Here is a 20,041-nt window from a genome sequence, read left to right on the forward strand (position 1 = left end):
AACTCTTCCCAGACAGGTGGACAAGTACGTGCCCCAGTCACCTCGACTGACTCGTTGTCAGTCGACTCTGTTGTACAATTGGAGTCGAGGTCGGCCCGAATCCGAGCGACTTTATCAGCGAAAAAGTGTTAAAATCCTCAGCACTACTCTGCAAGGGCTCCCCAACTCCCCCCTGATTAAGAAGGGAGCGGGTCACCCGCTGATGCAATCAAGGCGGCATGGTACGCGCATCTTGCCGCCTTGAGCGCCACTTTGTAAGTCTTAATAAAAGCTCTTACAAGTGTTCGATCGGATTCCGACCTACTCTTCCTCCATCGCTTCTCTAGACGTCTCTTTTGGCGTTTCAACTCCCGGAGCTCCTCGTTGAACCATGGGGCTCGCTACATGGGGCTACCTTTGAAAAGTGTTCGGAAACTTCAGATCGTGCAGAATGCAGCTGCGAGAGCTATCATGGGCGCTTCTAAATACGCCCATGTCACACCAACACTCCTCAGTCTGCATTGGTTGCCGATCAGTTTCCGGTCACAATTCAAAGTGTTGGTTATGACCTATAAAGCCCTTCATGGCACTGGACCAGGATATCTCCGGGACCCGCCTTCTGCCGCACGAATCCCAGTGACCAGTTAGGTCCCACAGAGTTGGCCTTCTCCAGGCCCCGTCAACTAAACAATGTTGTCTGGCAGGACCCAGGGGAAGAGCCTTCTCTGTGGCTGCCCCGACTCTTTGGAACCAACTCCCCCCGGAAATATCAGAATTGCCCCCACCCTCCTAGCCTTTCACAAGCTCCTTAAAACCCACCTCTGTCATCAGGCATGGGGGAATTGATACTTTCCCTCCCCCTAGGCTTATAAAATTTATGCATGGTATGCTAGTATGTATGATTGGTTTTTAAATTGGGGTTTTAAATTAATTTAAACTTAAATATTAGATTTGTTTACATTGTACTATTATTGCTGTGAGCCGCCCCGAGTCTGTGGAGAGGGGCGGCATACAAATCTGATTAATAAAATAAATAAATAAATAAAATAAAAGAAGAGGCGGATTAGGGCTCACAGATTTTAAACATTACTATATAGCAGATAAAAGATTGGATCCAACTAGTAAATAAAAGAATATTTACACTAGAACGCCATGATCTGCAAATAGGGTGGCATGCCCATTTATGGAAAAATGATAACAAAATATCAAGCATTTTTAATAAACACCTAATATGAAAACCCCTATTAAGATCGTGGAACAAAATTAAAAGAAAGTATTATATAAAAATCCCCCTTTGGCTTTCAACAATGGAGGCTATTATATACCCCAATTTAATCGACTCGACAAAATCTGTAACATATAAGAACATACTACACCTGGATGGACAAATAAAATCTAGAGAAGAATTGGAAATTCAACACATTAAAATGGACTGGTGGACATACACCCAAATTAGATCCAGATACACTAAAGATACAAATGGAGTAGGTATGGAAAAATCCTTTAACACACTAGACAAAATTCTCTTGGGTCCAGATAAAAAAAATATAACAAAAATATAGAATTACCTTTTGGAAAATGATAATTTGAAAGAAATAGTAAAAGAACCAATGTTAGCATGGGCCAAAAACATAGGCCGAAACATCCACTTAGCAAAATGGGAGAAAACTTGGAACATTATCAGCAAAATTACTCTATTGGTGGCTTCTAAGGAGAACTTCTACAAAAGTTTCTATAGATGGTATTTGCCTCCCTCAAGAATCACCAAAATGTTCCCAAAATACGCTCCAACATTCTGGAAATGCAGTAAAGTAACAGGCTCCTTTTACCACATATGGTGGATGTGCCCCAAAGTACAATGGATGTGGAAGACCATACACAACTGGCAAATTGAATTTATTGAAAAGGAAATAGAATTTACCCCAGAGGGATATTTACTTGGCATCTGGGAAAAAATACCCTAAACATGTACTATATCTAATTACGCACATAATTACTTCTACTAGAATAGCTCATGCCCAGATTTGGAAAAGCAAAAATATTTTACAGATGTGTGGAACTAGATGAGATGATTAGAGATATTAAGGGAACAAAAGAAAATGAATCAATTAAAATATGGGAGAATTGGCATAAATGGATTTTAAAAAGATATATGACAGAAGAAATGTAAGCCTCAGATCACATTTGTACTGAATCAATTGAATATCTTATCATATAGTTAATTATACAATAGGGGAATATATTAAAAAAAATTCTTCTTTTCTCTTCCTCTCTTTTTTATTACTAATACATATTAACCGAGATTGATGTAAGCTCCCTGTTTTCTCATTATTTGTTTTTATCTATGTGCTATAAAACAACTAAGAATGTATACCAAAAATGGGTAATGATCTTTAAGTAGATGTATTTTACATGTAATAAAAAAACTTTAAAAAAAAAAAGTCCGCGGATGTGGCGCCAGCATCAGCTGGCAGGCAGCAATTGGGTGCGGTATCGAGAGAGTGCATGCAAGGCTGCTGCTGTTTAAAGGGCCACCGGAGGATCCTTCCTGTGTTAGGAGTTGGGATCAGAGTGAGAGAGGAGGCTGCCCGCTGGAATAGAGACGAGGGGGGGATTTCCTGGCCCAGAAGGGCAACATGACTGTTCCAACCCCCCCTTCTCCTTCTATCAACACCAGGGTCTTTTGTCTCGACCACGTGGCCACAAGATCAGCCTTTGTCCCCACAGGAACCTGGGGAGAAAGGGAGAGCGAGTTCTGGAGGGGGATTAACAGTGTGGCTGATCCCACCCCCTCCTTACCCCCACACCCCTCGAATGGGTGGGCTGAAATATGAGGCGTTTGCTTCCTCCTACACTGCATGGATGGAAGCCTGCAAAAGGAAAGGCCATGGCCGTGGCAAGCCCCCCCTTCCCCCAATTATATTGGAAATGTAATTACTTCCAATAATTAATAACTATTAATAATAATTAAAATAATTATATAATTTACAAAAAAAGATTTTTTTAAGAAAGGGGGATTCACACACACACACACACACACACACACACATATATTTCAAGAGAGATAAAACTATATAGTTACCTGCTTGTTTGCCACTGCATTCCTGCCTACTGGCTGTCTCCTTGGTCTCATCCTGTTAGGGGCTAACTCTTTATTTCAAAATATGTGTGGACAGGTTTTTGCACATACCGCTTCCTACATAGAAGCATGGCATACAGAGGGACCCGTCAAGGCAAAGCAAAGGCTAAGTCCCTTAGGCAAGATAGGGAGATCAGACCCAATGGGCCGATCATAACTTCAGGGGCTGCAGCAGGGGGCCTGCTAGGTCAGTCATCAGTGGTTCAGGCCACAGGGATTTGAGGGAGGCACAGCACTGGATCTTCCAGGAGCAATACTTCCTCAATATCCTTTCCATGGACATGCTAGCACTGGGATTGGGGGACACCTATCTATGGGAGGGGCCCTTGGCAGATGAAGGGCCTCAACCTCAGCCCCAAACCCAGATCACTGCCAGTCAGTTGTTTCTTGACACTATTGAGAAGCAATGGCAGAACCCAGCCGCGGGACCCCTGCCCAGCACATTAGACAAAAAATATTTCCACATCACACCACAGTTGGACCAGACATTACAGGTCCCAAAGATCAACAGACCAGTTTTAGTGCTCTACACCAGCACCCATATGCTGGGGGATATGGAAGAGCTGCTCAAGCCAGATGAACACCAGACAGACATCACTCTGCTCATCAGTCAGCGGCATGGGTGATCAAGGCATTCACTTCAGCCTCGTTCTTCGCCCACACAGCCTTGAAATGGCTGTCAAACCTATAAGATCACATCCCAGCATCAGATGTGAGTGCGCACCAGGAATAAGCTCCTGACAGTGGCCAGGTATACTGCAGACATCATATTGCAGGCAACGCAATTAGTGGCACTATCGATGGGCAGCATGATGGTGGCCAGGCATCTCAACTGGTTACGCAACTGGTCCGAACCAAAGGGAAGCTGGCATTGGCCCCCCTAAAGGGTCAGTTGCTCTTTGGGTCGGCTTTAGACTTGTCATCGAGACTAAGGACAAAAGAAAAGTGCTGCAGGGCATTCGCAGGGCAGCAGCTAGGCCCAACCCCTTCCCAAAAAGGGGATACAGGGGGCACGACAGCAACTACGGCCATTTCTCCACACACTACAACAGCTTCCCTTCGCACTACAACAATAGGGTTAAGAGCGGGGGGACAAGAACTCTCAGAGGGGGATTCAGAGCAAGCACCCCTTTTGAGGGGCCACTGGATACCCCTTCCACTGAAGCTATTAAGCCCATTCCTCCTCCCATCAGGGGTTGTCTGGCACTTTTCGCCAGCTGATGGGAGGCCACAACCAGGAGACCATATCCAAGGGACTGGTGATTGAATTCCTTACCATGCCCACATATTTCTTTGTGAGCTGCCCCAAACCTAAAAACATAACCCAACACTTGCTGGACATAGCAGCCATTCGCCCTATGCCAAGGAGCAGAGAGGTCATCTCCATCAAGCACCAACTCAAGGTGGCTTTCCTGGTAGCTGTCACCTCAGCCCGTAGAATCTCTGAGCTGGCAGTTCTGCACATTCTATCCAGATAGGGTGGTTCTCCGCTTAGGCCAGCATACCTATAGAAGAGATTCTACCTTTCACAGGAAGCAGAAGGTAGTCCTTCCCTCTTTCTATGAGAATTCAAGATCAGAGCAGGAATCTTCATGGCATATGTTAGACGTTCGTAGATCTCTGTCCATATACATAGAGAGGATGACTGCTTCATGTAAATCAGATGTGCTATTCATCTCCTTTTACCTGGCCTCACTTGGCCGCAAGATTTCCTCCACTACAGTGGGAAGCGGGTTACGCAGCACCATTCACCTTGCTTATCAGCTGACGGGGCTTCCTCCTCCACAGGGGATAACTGCACATTCAACCTGCAGCGCTGCCACTTCAGCAGCATGGCTGGCCAGCATATCCATAGAAGAGATTGTAGGGCAGCAGCATGGGCATCACCCTCTCTCTTCATTATGCATTACAAGATAGATGCCTTCACTGAGAAGGACTCAGGATTCGGCCATGGGGTACTGCAACACATATTCTTATCAGAAGGGTCTCAACTGGGTCCTAGTATCCCACCCATAGAGAGTCCTTAAACTTTGGTATGTCCCAATCACTTGGAGCCTAGCTCCACCCTTCTTGGAGAAGGGCAACTGGTATACACTGATATGCTCTTTCTCAAGGTGTTGAGTTAGCCTCCAAGGCCTGCCCTGAGCTAGGGCCAGCAGTGGCACACAGTTCATTCATTTTACTAAGGTCAGGAGACTAGCAGGCAGAATCATCACTTCCCTCATCAAAGAGAGGTACGAATGGAGGATCTACTCCTTTTATAGTCTTGATTCAGTCCTAATGACCTCACTGGGTAGTCATAACCCAATCACTTGGAGGCTAGCTCCACCCCTTGAGAAAGGGCATGTTAGTGTATATCAATGCCCTTTTACAAAGCCCTGACTACTTCTATTCTAAGATATCTGACAAGGCAATTATAATAATACCAAAAAACCTGTCACATCACTATTGTCAATATTCACTACGTGCTAGCATTTACAGCACTTCTGAAAATCATCTGTCCATTTTTCAGGAAATGGGCAACTGTTTGTATATCCACATGCTCCAGGTTTTTGCCTTCAGATCCAAAACACTGCAAAAACATTTCATGCTCATTTGTGAAGACAAAAACACTTCTCACTCATTTTCAGTTGCACTATATAATTGTCACTCCTTTGAAATAGGAAATAAAAATGCTAGAACTCTATTGATAAAAATAGATAAAATCTATACCAAATAGAATCAAGGTGCAGCTATCTTAAGTATTTTTCTTACGTATCTCTGTTTTCCAAGTTAAGCTCATATTTCATTAACTCTTATGTGTTTTCTTCAATACTATCTTTGAGCTCCTCTATTATCATTTGAACATAATATGATCAGCATTGCAATTGTGTTTGAGTCTTCTAGATTTCTAGTGATTGTGTGAACCCAAACATTGAGCTTTATTTGTTTGCTTTTCCTAATTAAAGGCTGAAGAAGAATCTCCATCTTTGGAAATCCAGGCAGAGGAAGAGATCAATATGGCAGCTTCTGATACCAAGCCAGAAGCACAGGCTTTGGAGTCTGATAAGTCCACAGCCGAAACTGTGGTGAGTAATAGATAAAGTGATTTTGGAATTTATTATCATCCAATTATTATAGACAAAATCAGTAGAAAAAAAATCTTCATTTGTGTCTGATAAAAGGATTGAACATGACCCACCATGACCAATGTTCAAATCTCATACTAGGTATCAGAGTCACTGGATAGAATAAAGAATAGAATAGAATAGAATAGAATTTTATTGGCCAAGTGTGATTGGACACACAAGGAATTTGTCTTGGTGCATACGCTATCAGAAAAAGATGCATTTTTCAAGAGTCATGTGGTACAACACTTAATGATTAACATAGAGGTCAAATAAGCAATGAAGAAACAATCAATATTAATAAAAATCTTAGGATACAATCTTAGGTTACAGTCATACAGTTCTAAGGGGGGAAAGGATGATAGGAATGATGAGAAAAACTAGTAGAGATAGAAGTGCAGATTTAGTAAATAGTTTGACAGTGTTGAGGGAATTATTTGTTTAGCAGAGTGATGGCATTCGGGAAAAAAACTGTTCTTGTGTCTAGTTGTCTTGGTGTGTAGTGCTCTATAGCGATGTTTGGAGGGTATGAGTTGAAACAGTTTGTGTCCAGGATGCAAGGGGTCAGTAAATATTTTCACTGCCCTCTTTTTGACTCGTGCAGTATACAGGTCCTCAGTGGAAGGCAGGTTGGCAGCAATTGTTTTTTCTGCAGTTCTGATTATCCTCTGAAGTCTGTGTCGGTCTTGTTGGATTGCAGAACCAAACCAGACAGTTCTAGAGGTGCAGATGACAGACTCAAGGATTCCTCTGTAGAACTGTATCAGTAGCTCCTTCAGCAGTTTGAGCTTCCTGAACTGGCACAGAAAGAACATTCTTTGTTGTGCTTTTTTGATGATGTTTTTGATGTTAGGTGACCATTTTAGGTCTTGAAATATGATAGAACCTAGTAATTTGAAGGTCTCTACTGTTGATACTGTGTTACCTAATATTGTGAGAGATGGAAGGATGGAAGGGTTTCTCCTTGAGTGTGTTCAGTTGTAGGTTGTTCTGGTCACACCACACCGATATTTGTTCAACCTCTCGTCTGTATGCGGATTCATCATTGTCTTGAATGAGTCCGATCACTGTTGTATTATCTGCAAACTTCAGTAGTTTAACAGATGGATTGTTTGAGATGCAGTCATTAGTGTATAGAGAGAAGAGAAGAGGTGAGAGTACACAGCCTTGGGGGGGGGGGACTGTGCTAATTGTACATGTATTTGATGTGATTTTTCCCAGCTTCCTTGCTGCTTCCTGTCTATTAGGAAGCTTGTGATCCACTTACAAGTGTGTTCAGGTACTGCTAGCTAATTTAGTTTGGTTAAGAGAATGTCTGGTATGATGATGTTGAGTGCTGAACTGAAATCTACAAAGAGGACCCTAGCTGAGGTCATTGGAGATTCAAGATGTTGAAGGATGTAGTGTAGAGCCATATTAACAGCATCATCTGTTGATCTATTTGCTCGGTTTGCAAATTTCAGGGGGGTCTAACAGTGGATCTGTGATGGTTTTCAAAGGGAACATCACTAACCTTTCAAAGATTTTCATAACCACAGATGTTAGAGCAACTGGTCTGTAGTCATTCAGTTCCTTGATGCTTCTTTGGCACTGGGATGATAGTAGAATATTTGAAGCAGGAAGGAACATAGCACAACTCTAGTGATTTGTTGAAGATTTGGGTGACTATGGGGGCCAATTGGTCAGCACAGACTTTTAAGCAAGAAGGAGTTATCTTGTCTGGGCCTGGTGCTTTTCCAGGCTTCTGTGTGAAATAGATCTTTCACTTCCTTTTCTGTGATCACTAGGGGTTGTAAACACAATGGGATGGGTTCAGTTGTAGGAGATTTAGCTGTTGATGGTGTGTCTGGGATGGATGTTGTGCAAATAGGTGGTTGTGATTTCTTTCCAAACTTGCAGTAGAACACATTCACGTCATCTGCCAGTTGCTGATCTCCTTCAGCTTGGGAAGGTGGTTTGCTGTAACCGGTGATGTTTTTGAGAGTTTTCCACATGTTTGCTGGTTCATTTGTTGAGAATTGATTCTTTAGCTTTTCAGAGTAGTTTCTTTTTGCTGCTCTGATCTCCCTTGTTAATATATTTCTGGCCTTATTATACAGCATTCTATCACCTTTTCTGTAGTCTTCCTCTTTGGAATGATGTAACTGCTTGAGTTTGGCTGTGAACCAAGGTTTATTGTTACTTTATATTTGCAAGTTCTTGGTTGGTACACATAGGTCTTCACAGAAGCTGACATATGATGTTACAGTATCTGTGAGTTCATTTAGGTCTGCAGAATTGTCTTGAAAATACTCCAGTCTGTGCAGTCAAAGCAAGCCTGTAGCTTTAACTTTGCTTCGTCAGTACAAGTCCTCACTGATTTAATTGTTGGTTTTGTGGCTTTAAATCTTTGTTTGTAAGCAGGTACAAGGTGAATCAGGCAATGATCAGAGTGGCCCACAGCTGCTCTTGGTAAGGACCAGTAAGCATTTTTTACTGTTGTGTAGCAATGGTCTAAAATATTGCTTCTGCTGGGACAATTTACATGTTGAAAGTATTTGGGTAGCTCATCTCTTAAGTTTGCCTTGTTTAAATCTCCCAAAATAATGGACAGTGAATCAGGGTATTTGGCTTCAGTCTCCGTAATCTTATCAGCTAGGGTTCTTAGCGCCTTTTTTACAGATGCTTGGGAAGGGGTGTAAATTGCAGATATTAAGAAAGAATGAATCTCACCAGGAGAATAAAAGGCTTTGCAATTAATAGTTAAAGACTCGAAGTTTTCATCAAAGAATTTTTGTATAATGGTGATGTCTTGAGACCAGCTGTTGTTGATATATATATATACATAAGCCTCTTCTCTTCCCCCCCCCCCTTATAATTTTGCATTCCGATCTGTGCGAAAAATCTGGAAGCCTGGTATATGCATACTATTATCATCAATTTCCTCGTTTAGCCCGTTTTCAGTAAAGCAGAGGGCAGATGCGTTGTAAAAATCAGAATTGCATCTATTTAAAAGCAGTATTTCATCAATCTTGTTGCCAAGTGAACATAAATTGGTAAGAAAGATGGAAGGGAGCAGGCTTTTTAAAAATTCCCTTATTTGTTAATCTATTTAAAATTCCCGCCCTTTTACCTGTTCGTCTCTGCCACCTGTGTTTGCTTTTGGTGATCCATGGTTGCCTGGGAAATCTCCATGTTTGTAAAGATAGCTGGGAGTGAAATTGCAGATAGCAGGGATAGAAGTCAGGGTGCTAGACAAAACCATACAATGAAATCCATCTGTTTATAATAGGCATAAAATTTGGCTTTTATTTTTATTTTTTGCTTCACAGTTGTTCAGATTTATAGTTGCACTGAAAGGCAAATGGAAACCTTAATATTATCTTCAAGGGATTATGTTAACCACAACTCAGAGAATTAAAAGAAATGATATTTTTATTGCATTATCATAAAACAAATTCATTTCACAATATGAAAAGCCCCTTGCCTCCTACTTTGTGTTCTGTCGAGTTCTCTGGTAGAATCCTCCCAAAAATGCACAGATACAATTTCAGACACACACGTTTGAAAATTCAAAACAATGTTCTTTATAATGAAAATTCACTTAAACCAAGCACTCTTTTGGTATAGCAAAGAGCTCTCGTCTCCAAACAAACTGGTAATTTGTACAAGTCCCTTATCAGTTCTGTGATACTTAGCTTGCAGCTGTGAGGCAATTCACAGTCCTTCTTTTTTCACAAAGTGAAACACACTTTGCTCTGGTTTAGTTTCAAAGCGGGGGGAAATCAGCACACAAAGATCAAAGTCAGCAAAGCAGGCATGAAACACAACAATCAGATAATCCTCCACAATGGCCAAACCCACAGGCTGCTATTTATAGCAGCCTCACTAATTACCACAGCCCCATCCAACCACAGGTGGCCTCATTTTCTTTGATAATAATCTCTCAGTTGTTGTTGCCTATGCATCGCTCTCCGCATGCGTGGCTGTATCATTAACTCTTGTTCTGAATCCAAGGAGGAGCTAGATAATTGATCTCCTTCTGAGCTGTCTGCCACACTCTCCTCCTCCCTGTCACTCATGTCTTCTTGGTCAGAGGAGCTTTCATCAGCAGATTCCACCGGGGGCAAAACAGGCCTGCAGCATATGGATGTCTCCCCCACATCCACAGTCCTTGGGACAGGAGCTGGGCCAGAGCTAACCACAACACTTTGTTTACCATTCTTTTTAATCGAAAGCATGTTGCAATTCAACATCAGTTGCTTATGATAATTGCATAGTATATCTCCTTATTTGCACATCATGGTTGTAGTTGGTTGTGGTTAGTACTTTAATCACTTGGAAATACCAGGTTTGTAGGATAAATTAGAATGGTATGTAAAATTCTTTGTTATTCAGATAGATCCTACAAAGCCCTACATGGCATCAGACCAGATTATTTATGGGACCGCCATCTGCTGCATGAATCCCAGCGGCTGGTCAGGTCCCACAGAGTTGGCCTTCTCCAGGTCCCATCGACCAGACAATGTTGTCTGGCCTGCCTAGGGGAAGAGCCTTTTCTGTGGCAGCCCCGGCCCTCTGGAATCAGCTCCCTCTAGAGATTCGCACTGCTTCCACCCTCCTTGCCTTCCACAACAGTCTCAAGACTTACTTATGTCGACAGGCATGGGGCAATTACATCAAGCCCCCCCGTCTACTAAATGTGATGTATGGTTTGACATTTGACTGAATTGGTTGATTTTAATATATTGGGATTTCAGCTTGTAGTTTTTAATTAATTAGATTTATTGTACGCATTGTTTTATATTGTATTATGCGAGCCGCCCTGAGTCTTTGGAGAAGGGTGGCATACAAATCTAATTAATAATAATGATGATAATAATAATAATAATAATAATAATAATAATAATAATAATAATCCCCACTGATGGGTACACCTTGTCATGGTAGTGGGGCTTGTGTGCTTCAATGAAGCTGAGAGCTGTGCCGGTGGTAGTGTAAACTACTGATAGGTCTAACCTTGCCAGAGTGATCAAAGCAGAGGAACCAGACTAAATGTACCTAACCCATTTAAACTAATGGAGAGACAAAACAAAAAAAAAGTCCATACTGGCTCTGTCGTCGCCCAGGATAAAAAGGACCGTGGTGGCTGCTGTGGAATCTGGGCAGCCATCGACAAATGAGCTATAGGAACAAAACAAACAAAGCTTACAAATCAAAAAGCGGCAGAAATTCTCAATGTCAGAGAATCGCACAATCATGAAGTGTTATTGCAACTCGGAGCCTGAAAAATGTGGATATCAAAGACGGATGTACCAACTATGGAAACAAGAATATGTAGACTCAAAAATAACGGAACTTTGACTGGACGATCAGTGACGACTCATAATCAGGAACCAAATGTTCAGTGAAGTCGAATTAGAAGAAATACAGAATACTGTATTTGCAAAATAGAAACACCAAAATCTGATCTGGCACCAGTCGAAGCTCCAATAAGATCTGGAGTCACTGCACAACTGGAACCTGATGAAAACTTGGAAAGACAGCAAGAAGCTGCAGATGAGACATTTGACACTATGACTCAAAGGCAGCAAGAACTTAAGGACCAAATACTTGCGCATGCAGGGTCCAATTTATTTATTTATTTATTACTTGGATTTGTATGCCGCCCCTCTCCGAAGACTCGGGGCGGCTTACAACATGTAAAAAGACAAATCATAAGTAATCAACAATTTAAAATTTTAAAGATTTAAAAAAAACCACAAACTAACAGACTCACACACAAGCATACCATATATAAATTCAATGTGCCCAGAGGGGGGGATGTTTCAATTCCCCCATGCCTGACGGCAAAGGTGGGTTTTAAGAAGTTTACGGAAGGCAGGAAGAGTAGGGGCAGTTCCAATCTCCGGGGGGAGTTGGTTCCAGAGGGCCGGTGCCGCCACAGAGAAGGCTCTTCCCCTGGGGCCTGCCAACCGACATTGCTTAGTTGACGGGACCCGGAGAAGGCCCACTCTGTGGGACCTAATTGGTCGCTGGGATTCGTGCGGCAGGAGGCGGTCTCGGAGATATTCTGGTCCAGTGCCATGAAGGGCTTTAAAGGTCATAACCAACACTTTGAATTGTGACCGGAAACTGATCGGCAGCCAGTGCAGACTGCGGAGTGATGGTGAAACATGGGCATACCTGGGTAAGCCCATGACTGCTCTCGCAGCTGCATTCTGCACGATCTGGAGTTTCCGAACACTTTTCAAAGGTAGCCCCATGTAGAGAGCATTACAGTAGTCGAACCTCGAGGTGATGAGGGCATGAGTGACTGTGAGCAGTGAGTCCCGGTCCAGATAGGGCCGCAACTGGTGCACCAGGCGAACCTGGGCAAACGTCCCCCTCGCCACAGCTGCGAGATGTTGTTCTAATGTGAGCTGTGGATCGAGGAGGACGCCCAAGTTGCGGACCCTCTCTGAGGGGGTCAATAATTCCCCCCCCCAGGGTAATGGACGGACAGATGGAGTTGTCCTTGGGAGGCAAAACCCACAGCCACTCCGTCTTATCCGGGTTGAGTTTGAGTCTGTTGACACCCATCCAGGCCCCAACAGCCTCCAGGCACCGGCACATCACTTCCACCGCTGCAGAGCGAAAGAGACTGCCAGCCTTAAAAAACATAAGCAAGAAACGACTTGTCCCACTGATGGAAGATATTAACTCTGCACTTGCAACTGCCAATGTAACTTCAATTAAACAATTGAATCAGCTTGCCTACAGTACAGCTGTGATAGTAACTGAAGAACTAGGGTTACTGCAACAGAAACCAATCGGAAAACCAACTGGAAAACCAAAATGGAAAATCCGACTAGAACTGAAAATCAAAAGCTTGAGATCAGATGCAAGTAACTTGAAGAACATTAAGGAGCAGAAACTGAACAATCAGAAGATCAAAGACTGACAAAAAAGTACTGGCTTAGTACAAGAAAGATCGAGGAAGCTCTGGAAATTGTAAAGCAGCAGATAACAGCGACAGACAGGAAAATTGAGCGATATGAAGCTAGGATCACCCAGTACAGGCTAATCAAACATTTCAATCCAACCAGAGGCAGTTCTACCAGAACCTGCATCAACAAACAGATAAGAAAATTGAAAAGCCAGAGGTGAAAATAACAACAAAGTTCTGGAAAGATCTCTGGGAGATCGAAAAAGACTATAACAGGACTGCTGGGTAGATAAAGGAGTTTGAGAAGGAATTCTCAGGGAGCAATATGCAGCAGCTGGAGATAACACCTGAAATGATTGCAGAAAGAGTGAAGAGGGTAAAGAACTGGACATCCCCTGGCACTGATCAGGTGCGTGGTTTTTGGCTGAAATACCTGACCAGCCTGCATGCAAAAGTGGCCGAATTGTTCAACAAAATGCTGCAGACAGGAAATATTAGTGAATGGCTTACAACTGGCAGAACATATTTAATACAGAAAGACGCAGCGAAAGGAGCCATACCAGGAAACTACAGGCCAATAACATGTTTGCCGACCATGCTCAAACTGCTGACAGGTATCATAGCTGACAGAATTCAGGACTACCTAGAAGAAAATGACATCATGCCAGTGGAACAAAAGGGCAATAAAAGATGAAGTAGAGGTACGAAAGACCAGCTCCTAATTGATAAAATGATTTTGGAGAACTGTAAGAACAGGAAAATAAACCTATACATGACCTGGATTGACTACAAGAAAACCTTTGACTCATTGCCACACAGCTGGATCATAAAATGCCTGGAAGTCATTGGAGTCAATGAAAACATCAGGAAATTCATAGAAAAGGCGATGAAATATTGGAAGACTGAGCTTTTTGTTGGGAATGAAAGCTATGGACTGATCAACATCAGAAGGGGCATCTTCCAGGGGGACTCTTTGTCCCCATTGCTATTCATCATTGCTATAATCCTGCTGTCACTCATCCTACAGAAAACAAACCTAGGCTACCAAACTGCTAGGAATTCCCCAAAAATTTCACACCTACTGTATATGGATGACCTGAAGTTGTACGGAAAATCAGAAACTGAGATACAGTCACTAACCACCACTGTGCAAATCTTCAGCAATGACATCAGCATGGAGTTTGGCCTGGATAAATGTGCCACGGGGGCACTGAAAAGGGGGGAAATCATTGAAAGTGAGTGCATTGAAATGCCAAATGGTCAAACCATCAAGTGCCACCAGCCAGAAGTCTACAGATACTTGGGCATCTTGCAACTGGATAATATCAAGCATGGCCATGTGAAAACTGTGATCAGCAAAGAGTACATCCAGAGGACCAAAAAAATTTAGAAAGAACAAACTGAATTGTGGCAACACTATCAAGGCTATAAATACGTGGGCCATACCTGTCATTAGATACACAGCTGGCATAGTGAACTGGACTCAAGCAGAGCTGGACAACCTGGACAGGAAAACCAGAAAACTACACCCCCGCAGTGACATTGACAGGCTATATTTACCAAGGAAAATAGGCGGCAGAGGACTTTTGCAACTGAAGCAGACAGTGGAAGAAGAGAAGCATGCATTAGCTGACTATGTGAAGGAGAGCAAAGAGTCAGCTTTGATGGAGGTCAACAATAGGAAACTTCTCAAGGTGAAGCAAACTAAGGACCAGTACAGAAAAACTGTAACTCAATGCCATATGGACAGTTGGCGGAACAAAGCATTGCATGGCCAGTTATTGGAGAAGATTGAAGGCAAAGTGAATAAAGAAAAGACCTGGTCATGGCTTACAAGTGGAACACTCAAAAAGGAGACAGAAGGACTAATACTGGCAGCACAAGAACAGGCCATTAGAACAAATGCTATCAAAGCCAGAATTGAAAAATCAACAGACTCTGTAAAGAAACAGATGAAACAATCAATCACATACTCAGCTGCTGCAAAAATATCGCACAGACTGACTACAAGCATAGACATGATGCTGTGGCACAGATGATCCACTGGAACTTGTGCCGGAATTACCATTTACCAGTGGCAAGGAACTGGTGGGATCATAAGCCCGAAAAAGTGGTCAAAAATGAGCAAGCAAAACTACTGTGGGACTTCCGACTTCAGACTGACTGAATTCTGAAGCATAACACACCAGATATCCTTATTGTGGAGAAAAAGAAAGTATGGATCATCGACATCGCAATCCCAGGGGACAGCAGAATTGAGCAGAAGCAGCTAGAGAAATTAGTGAAATACGAAGATCTAAAAATCGAGCTGCAACGACTCTGGCATAAGCCAGTGAAAGTGGTCCCAGTGGTACTTGGCACGCTGGGCGCAGTGCCAAAGGACATTTGAAAACCATTGGAATTGGAATCTCCATCTGTCAATTGCAAAAGGCCGCTTTGCTGGGATCGGCAAACATAATTCGCCGCTACATCACCTAGTCCTAGGTGCTTGGGAAGCACTCGACTGGTGATGAAATACGAAATCCAGCATAGTGATCTCGTTTGCTGTGTTGTATTGAAATAATAATAATAATAATAATAATAATAATAATAATAATAATAATAATAATAATAATAAATAAATAAATGAATCAATAAATTTCCAGGAGAAGGCTATCTACCAAATTACATCTCTAGTGTTACTAAGAGAAAATATATGCTATACCTTCCCGCAACTCAAATTACATCTGTAGTGTTACTAAGAGAAAATATATGCTATACCTTCCGGCAAGTCATCCTCTTCATATACTGATGGCAGAAGACATATCTTTATTGAAAGTCGTAGGCAAACCTTTTTCCCATAATTTTATCTGCACTTTCTTTTAAAAACTCTTTTATTTATTATAGGATTGGATATATTAAAAAGGAACTATGTGAATAACAAAGAGTTTTATCTTTTTTATTAGTCGCAGATGGACTCAGTACTTGAAGGTCCTACTGAAATTGAGTGTTTTGATGCCACTTCTACAAATAAAGGCGGTGAAAGCAGCATAGATTACATTGAAGGAAAAGCAGAAGACAGCCAGGTACTACCAAAGCACAAACTTTTTCTCCCTTCCTTTTCTCATTCCGGCATGATACTGAAAATTCATGGTCTTAACTCTATCACAAATTCCCAAGTTTGGTCATGACTTATCCCAAGAATTCTAGAACTATTGAGTGTATTATTGAGAATTGAGATATTGAGATTTTTCCTTGACATTCCTCTGTAATCACTCCAGTAGTTTTTAGAATAATTGTGCCATTAGTATTTAAAGTATAGTATGACTTTATGTTTGATGGTGTAATGATGTGTTGTAAAATAGAAGGTTTTAAAAAATTAAATAAATGAATATTGTGATTTTTGGGGGGATAGAGTGCTGGTGAGACCACATTTGGAGTACAGTGATCCCTCGATTATCGCGAGGGTTCCGTTCCAAGACCCCTCGCGATAATCAATTTTTCGCGATGTAGCGGTGCAGAAGTAAAAACACCATCTGCGCATGCGCGTCCTGTTTTCCATGGCCGCGCATGCGCAGATGGTGGGGCGACGGCAGTTCGGAGGCTGGCAATGGTTGTTTTTCATGCCGGCCACCCCCCCCAGCGCCTCCGGGCTCCTCGCTGCTACCCCCCGCCCGCCCGATTCGCCTCTCTCACCGGCTTTCTTGGGGCACGAGTCCTCCTTCAGCAGCGCTTGTGGCAATGGCTTCTCGGCTTTTTCCTTCCTTCCCTCCTTCCTTCCCTCCTTCCTTCCATCCCTCCTTCCTTCCCTTCTCTCCCTCCCTCCTTCCCTCTCTCCCTCCTTCCCTCCCTCCTTCCTTCCCTCCCTCCTTCCATCCCTCCCTCCTTCCATCCCTCCTTCCTTCCATCCCTCCCTCCATCCCTCCTTCCTTCCATCCCTCCTTCCCTCCCTCCCTCCTTCCCTCCCTCCTTCCTTCCCTCCTTCCTTCCATCCCTCCTTCCATCCCTCCCTCCTTCCATCCCTCCTTCCTTCTATCCCTCCCTCCTTCCATCCCTCCTTCCTTCCATCCCTCCCTCCTTCCATCCCTCCTTCCCTTCTCTCCCTCACTCCCTCTTCCCTCCCTCCTTTCTTCCCTCCCTCCTTCCCTCCTTCCTTCCTTCCCTTCTCTCCTTCACTCCCTCCCTCCCTCCTTCCCTCCTTCCTTCCTTCCCTCCTTCCTTCCCTTCTCTCCTTCCTTCCATCCCTCCCTCCTTCCCTCCTTCCCTCCCTCCTTCCTTCCCTCCCTCCTTCCTTCCCTCCTTCCTTCCTTAAAAAGCACTTAAACAATGACAGAATAAAAACCCCCAGCCCTCACCTGTGTTTGAATTTCATTCACTCAGTCATTCATTCATTCTTCTGTATGCCACTCAGTCCCAACACTTTCAACCCACAAATTACCATTTCCCATCCCCTTAATGTACTGTACCTCTACCTGTACCTGTACTGTACACATTGAATAACACACTTAGTCATCCTGATAGAAACAATAACAATATTTATTTACATTTTTACATTTTTTGGGGGGGGTTAGCATAACTAGGATAAATCGGGATATTCTTCTATCACCATGTCTACAATGGACGCTGCAGGTGATGGTGTGACAGACCTTGTGGTTTTTGTGACAAACATAGTTATGGGCAGTTGTTGGCACATTTTCTTTTTCTTGGCTAACATGGCTCTGTATGGTGCAAAGGTGTTGTCAAGGGAGGCCTTAAATTGTATAGAGCGAGTCATGTTGGGATCCCAAAGTTCCACCATGCGTTGTACATTTGCAGCAGCTCTGTTCAGTTCTGCAAGCCGCTCAAGCGTTAGGCCAACATCTTCTTCTTCCTCATCTTCTTCACTCGCTGACCTGGTCAGCTCCTCCAGATCTCTGTCTGTCAGCGGTAGGCCATGCTCATCAAGCAAACCATTGACTTCCTCTGGTGTCATGTCAATGAAGCCTTCTCCACCCAGTGCCTGTGCCAGCTTCACAGAGTTCTGGACTGCAGCATCTTGAATTTCTTCGGGAGCAAATCCCCTGTAATCATGCACCACTTCTGGCCACAATTTCCTCCAGCAGGCATTCATTGTCTGTGACTTCATATCCATTAAGGCATTCTGAATGTTCTTCAGAGAAGATGCAATTGTGTACTGACGCCAGTAGGCCTTCAATGTGAAGTTTTCATCAGCATCCATTGCTTCCACGATGCTTCCAAGAGAATTGCGCGTGTACAGTGCCTTAAATGCGCGGATAACACCTTGATCCATCGGCTGGATAAGCGATGTGGTGTTTGGTGGCAAGAATTCGACTTGCACCCCATCATGTTCATGTGCCAGGTCATCATGGCCTCCAGCATTGTCCATTAGGAGAAGCACTTTGAAATTGAGTCCTTTGGCAGCCAAATAATCCTTCACCTGTGGGATGAAGCACTGATGAAACCAGTCCCGCGTGAGGGGTTTTGTAATCCATGCTTTAGGATTATGCATCCAGTACACTGGCAATGCATTCTTATTTCTGTTCTTGAGGGCTCTTGGATTTCGTGACTTATAAATTAGCCCTGGCTTCATCAAAAAGCCTGCTGCATTCCCACACATGATCAAAGTCACTCTATCTTTCATGGCCTTAAAGCCAGGGGCTTTGGCTTCATCTTGCATCAAGAAAGTCCGTGAAGGCATCCTCTTCCAGAACAGGCCTGTTTCGTCCATGTTGAACACCTGTTCTGGAAGGTAGCCCCCTTCTGCAATTAGATCTTTAAACGTGCGCTGGACAAAGTTTTCGGCTGCACCTGTATCTGCTGAGGCAGCTTCTCCATGCAATGACACACTCTTCAGGCCATAGCGCCGTTGAAATTTCTCAAACCACCCTTTGCTTGCTGTGAATGTAGCTGGGGCTGAAGAAGCAGAAGATGTTGATGGCTGGGGGTCTTCAGAGTCACCAGCACCTTCATCTACAGAGAATGACAGAAAAGGGAGAGAGAAGTGACTTGAATGAAAGCATACAGTCCTTCCATCCCTCCCTCCTTCCATCCCTCCCTCCCTCCTTCCCTCCTTCCTTCCCTTCTCTCCCTCCCTCCTTCCATCCCCCCTCCTTCCTTCCATCCCTCCCTCCTTCCTTCCATCCCACCCTCCTTCCATCCCTCCCTCCCTCCTTCCTTCCCTTCTCTCCCGCCCTCCTTCCATCCCTCCCTCCTTCCATCCCTCCTTCCATCCCTCCCTCCTTCCATCCCTCCCTCCCTCCTTCCATCCCTCCCTCTCTCCTTCCTTCCTTCCTTCCATCCCTCCCTCCCTCCTTCCATCCCTCCCTCCCTCCCTCCCTCCTTCCTTAAAAAACACTTAAATACAGTAATGACAGAATAAAAAACCCCAGCCCTCACCTGGGTTTCCCTCATCTGCATCGCCTCCTTCTGTGTCTGCAAGACGGTTGTACAATTGCTGCGCCTTGGTTCGTATAGTGTTCGTATCCAAAGCAATGCTCTTTTTGCAGCAGTCTTGTACCCACACAGACAAAGCAGCTTCCATCTTCATAAGGCGTTTGTTTCTAGGCGTCACCATTCTTTTTGCAGCCTTGTTGAATGTTATCTGAGAAGTTTGCCTTATCTTCTTTTCGTCTTTCCGAATGTATCGCACAGTCGATTCGTTGATCCCATAATGCCGACCAACATCTACATTAGAACGTCCCGCTTTCAGCATGTCCAAAAGTTCAATTTTCTCCTTAATTGTCAGCATCTTCCTGCTCTTTTTAGCGTTGCTGCCTCCACTCCGCATGCAATGTTTAGGAGCCATCTTCCAAGAAGTCTTCACAAACATCTCCAAGAAACATCTCCAAGAAACATCTCCAAGAAACATCTCCAAGAAACATCTCCAAGAAACATCTCCAAGAAACATCTCCAAGAAACATCTCCAAGAAA

General features: G+C 43.6%; 1 protein-coding gene across 8 annotated transcripts in view; it reads left to right on the top strand.

The window, feature by feature from the left end:
• Nucleotides 1–20,041, top strand: part of AMPH (amphiphysin) — a 449,568-nt gene that overhangs the window by 408,216 nt on the left and 21,311 nt on the right. For 7 of the 8 annotated variants that reach the window (XM_070726278.1, XM_070726279.1, XM_070726284.1 and 4 more), the window contains 2 exons: nucleotides 6,067–6,186; nucleotides 16,078–16,197. In XM_070726278.1, coding sequence (XP_070582379.1) covers nucleotides 6,067–6,186; nucleotides 16,078–16,197 — 240 coding nt within the window. Of the gene's footprint in view, nucleotides 1–6,066; nucleotides 6,187–8,625; nucleotides 8,823–16,077; nucleotides 16,198–20,041 lie in introns of those variants that run through there. The other variant, XM_070726282.1, reaches the window with a different exon arrangement.

The sequence above is a fragment of the Erythrolamprus reginae genome, chromosome Z (genome assembly GCF_031021105.1).
Source record: "Erythrolamprus reginae isolate rEryReg1 chromosome Z, rEryReg1.hap1, whole genome shotgun sequence".
NCBI classification, from domain to species: Eukaryota; Metazoa; Chordata; class Lepidosauria; order Squamata; family Dipsadidae; genus Erythrolamprus; species Erythrolamprus reginae.